Source organism: Gavia stellata, chromosome 1, assembly GCF_030936135.1.
Source record: "Gavia stellata isolate bGavSte3 chromosome 1, bGavSte3.hap2, whole genome shotgun sequence".
NCBI lineage: Eukaryota > Metazoa > Chordata > Aves > Gaviiformes > Gaviidae > Gavia > Gavia stellata.
This window is the reverse complement of record NC_082594.1, coordinates 97,683,541-97,687,668: the sequence shown is the minus strand read 5'-3', so window position 1 is coordinate 97,687,668 and position 4,128 is coordinate 97,683,541. Positions and strand designations below refer to the sequence as shown.

Here is a 4,128-nt window from a genome sequence, read left to right as displayed (position 1 = left end):
CTGACTGTGAAAGGTGCTGAGACACACCAGACTCCTCACGTAGGTGCTTCTGCTGTCCAGAAGGTCCCTATGATGCAGTCCCTACATCACTGGCTCCAGTGGTAATGAGGTTTCGGCTGTCGCCGTGGCCTCATGCCAAGCCTCGCTGTGGAGCCAGCCAGCCTCGCCGCTCTTTTGCCACCCAGCCGCCTCAGCTCTCTGGCAGAGCCTGCTGCTCCCGCAGTGGGCTCTCCATGTGCCCCTTCCCTGGTCCGTCCAGGATGGTGGATGACCCCTTAAAGGCAGCTTTAAGTGCAACAGAAATACAAAACAGCCGTAACCAGAAATGTATGTTAGGCAGGATCTGTGTCGTGACACTGGGAGATAAGCGAATCTCCCACACCACTCCTAAATCAAAACAAGGACACTCTCAAGAGCAGCTTTGGGACTGCTGTTATGGTCAGTGACCAAACTTATTTTTCCTTCTTTCTTTTGGCAAAGTGTTTGTTAAAAGTTTCTGTTTTGTCAAACCCATGTTCATGCTCTACATCATGTGTTAGTCCTGCTTCCCTGCCATCGCCACCAGGATCCCTGTGCCAGGGGTGTCAGGCCTCTCTCAAGTGTCGGAGACACTTTATAGCATGTCACAAAAGAAGTTTCCCTTTCTTCAACCTGAATCAAACCCTTTTTCTCACTTGGAAGAAATCTGTTTCTTTTATTTGGAAGAGGCTTTGTGTCTCTGTTTCAAGGAGGGGCAGAAACAGAAGCAAATTAACAAAAAGCCAAGGGCAGGTTACAAAGACCCACAGAGCAGACCTCCTTCACAAGCATCCTTGGGACACCCACCGGGGTGTCCTGTTTAGCCGGCTTGATCCCGTAGAGGACCTGCCAGTACCCCTGGGCACCCCGTGTCTCACAGCCTGCTGCCTGGCATCGTCCCTCCGGGAGATCTGGCGCCAATTCCAACCAGACTGTTGTTTCCAGGTCAGTCTCCGCATTTCTGCTGACCACGTTGCCTCCATCATGAGATCATGCCTTTCCAGAGAAATCCTGCTAATGCCTTCATTCAGCGAGACTGGTATATATAGGGGCAGCTTCCCTGGGGCTGCACTGCGCTGTCCAGCCAAGGCATCGCTGTCTCCCCAGCGGCTGCACTGCCCCCACCGCTCTCCCCTTGCAGCCACAGGTCGCAGCAGCAGCAAGCATGGACATTACCATCCAGCACCCCTGGTTCAAGCGTGCTCTGGGACCCCTCATTCCAAGCCGTTTGTTCGACCAGTTTTTTGGAGAGGGTCTCCTCGAGTATGATCTCCTGCCTTTGTTATCATCCACTATCAGCCCCTACTACAGGCAGTCCCTCTTCCGCAGCGTGCTGGAGTCGGGCATTTCAGAGGTAAGGGCCCTTCGGCTTCCTCTCCTTTTCCTTCCTCTCCCTCCTTACACCTCCGCCTGCTCCTCCCCACCCGCGGCTTGCCGGCAGGGGCCGGTGGCTGTAGCCCCACGCTGGGGTGCGAGGGGGCGAGGAGGACCTCCAGCCCACCGCCAAGCACAGCTCGCCCACCCCTTCTCGGGCACAGAGGGAAACCCTCGCTGGGGAGAAGGCTTCCCTTTGAGAAACGGAAACCACTTGGGCTCCTGAAGGTTGTTTCCAACACGTAAAAGGCTGCCGTTGCTGCCCTCACGCCCGCCGGCCGTATGGCGAGGGAAGAGTTAGGCTGCTCCCGGAGTAAGCGCCTGCGAGGGCAGCTCAGCATGGGAGAGGACCCCGGCGAGTGGGTGCTTCCTCCAGCCCCCTCCTCCGCCTCAGGAGCTCGGTGGTTTTTGCAAGCCCACGCTGGAGGACCCAGGAGCAATTCTCCGAAGGCAGCGTGTACGAGGAGCATGTAGCCCTGGGGGCTGTGGTCCGAAGCTCAGGGACTGGTGTTTTCTCTAGCCCTCTTTTACTGGTTTCCTCCCAGAGCTAAGACCATAAAGAAACCATAAATCACTGAAAGGATGAAATGCGTGCTATCAGAGAATATGACGCTCGTTTCCATTCCCTCTCGCTGCTGAGCACGAATGCCTGGTGCATCTGGCAGATCACTGAGTGCAAAAGGGCTCCCGGCACAAGAATAGCGGTGAGAAGTGACGCCTCTCCCCAGAGCAGCAGCAATGGGCACAGACGCCTTCTGCGGCCTCCCGGTATCCCTGGGTCTCCGCAATGGGAAGAAGACCCCCGCTGAGGCCCATAGTCACAGAAGCAGAAACCATGCCGCTGCCAGACCACCCCTTCTCCGGCTTTTAAGCTGCTGCGACGCTGGTGCTGCCTCCGCACTTAGAGCTTGGGTCTTACTGTCTAACAATGTTCATTTCAGGTGAGGTCTGACCGGGACAAGTTTACAATCATGCTGGATGTAAAACACTTCTCTCCCGAAGACCTGAATGTGAAGATTATCGATGACTTTGTGGAAATCCATGGCAAGCACAGTGAAAGACAGGTAAGTGGAAGTGACAGTGAGCAACTGGGGAGTCAAGCTCCATTTTCTTTCTTTCCAATGGTCCTCAGCTGAAGGAAAAAAAAGAGAATGTATCAGAAGAAGGAGTTATTTATAGGTTGTCATTATTGGCATGGCCCATTCCCATAGAGTCCCAAACTGATATCTGACAGTAACGAGCTAATCCACTCCTCTTTTGTTTATTTTCAATCATCATCTTCCATAATGGTCAGATGACGATGTCCATTGTTCACTAATAACACTGGACCAGACAACATCATCTGGGGCTGCCGAAGCATGGCTGAGTTTTCATAAGCCAGGATCGTTAGTGAAAACAGTGTTTTCATATGCTGATCTGGGAGAGAAAAGCAAGAGCAAACAAAACAAAAGAAAAACAACCGAGTGCCTCAGGCTTGGAAACTTTTAACGTGTATGTCATGGAAATATCTGTGGGGGTCGAAAAGTGAATTATACCAGCAGGGGTTTAATTTTTCTCATATGCTTTTTTGGCCAGACAAAGCTCTAGCCTGGAAACAGTATGTATTTTTTAATATAGTTATTTTTTCCAGAGGAAGAGAGCAGCCGTTTTCATGGCTGACTTAAAAAAAATATTGCATTTCTCATTCTTTTGGCCAAAAAAAAAGGGGGCCAGGATTGTGTGCTTCGGCTGACACAGCGTTGCTGCCTAGTAAGGAAATACATGGGCGCAGATGCGCGCATTGCTTTTACTTTTGCAGAACCCCAGACTTTCTCTCCAAGCATCCTTTGAAATCGGAGGCCGCGGCAGGACCCCTGTCCAAATCAGATCCCAACCTCTAATATGGCCAAAATCACACCCTGCTGCTCTGCTCAGCTCTTGCAGCTTCAGGGGCATCGTGGGGGAATACCTGCCCCTACAAACTTGCGAAATAGAATAAAAAGCAGAGATGCGCCCGGTGATACCGGCAGTACAGTGTCACGATAAGCCAGGGCAAATGTGGACCCCCCTCTGATGGAGCCATGGGGCCAGGCAGAGGGAGGCACGGTGTGCTGCTGCAGGGTTTCTGATGGGCCTTCTCCCCTTTCCTCACTGCCTCTCAGGACGACCACGGCTACATCTCCCGTGAATTTCACCGCCGGTACCGCCTGCCCGCCAATGTGGACCAGGCTGCCATCACCTGCTCCCTGTCCAACGACGGCATGCTGACCTTCTCGGGCCCCAAGGTTCCCTCCAACATGGACGCCACCCACAGCGAGAGGCCCATCCCCGTGTCCCGGGAGGAGAAGACCACCTCCGTGCCTTCCTCCTAAGCCCGCCTGCCGCAGCGGTACGCAGGCTGCCACCGTCTGCAGGTCTCATTCCCGGAGCCATTGCATAGATATCAGTGAATATCTAGAGGGGTTTATTTTGTTGGTTCCCCCCACCTCCCTTTGTTTCTTTTTTTTTTTTTCCCCTTTCCCTTGGATGGGACGAGGGGCTGGGTGAGCGGCTGGTGGACTTTGAAACTTAAACCTGCGAGCTGTGCTGTGGGGATGGCATGGATGGTGCATGCTGCCACGCTGTTGTACTTGCTGAAAGGGTCTTTGTCCGGTGCTATAGTCCATAACCACCATCAGGTAGGAGGGAGTGCACGAGCAACACTGGCTCCTGGTGCACCAAGTCTTGAGGCGAGGCTTGGAGCAGGGGAGAAGCCCT

At 53.5% G+C, this 4,128-nt stretch overlaps 1 protein-coding gene across 1 annotated transcript; it reads left to right on the top strand.

Moving 5' to 3' along the window:
- Positions 1–1,165: 1,165 nt before the first annotated feature.
- CRYAA (crystallin alpha A) lies at positions 1,166–3,743 on the top strand. The gene is made up of 3 exons (XM_009817124.2): positions 1,166–1,372; positions 2,334–2,456; positions 3,534–3,743. The coding sequence occupies exons 1-3, from the start codon at positions 1,184–1,186 to the stop codon at positions 3,741–3,743; spliced, it is 522 nt and encodes a 173-aa protein (XP_009815426.1). The 5' UTR covers positions 1,166–1,183.
- The last annotated feature ends 385 nt before the right edge of the window (positions 3,744–4,128 follow it).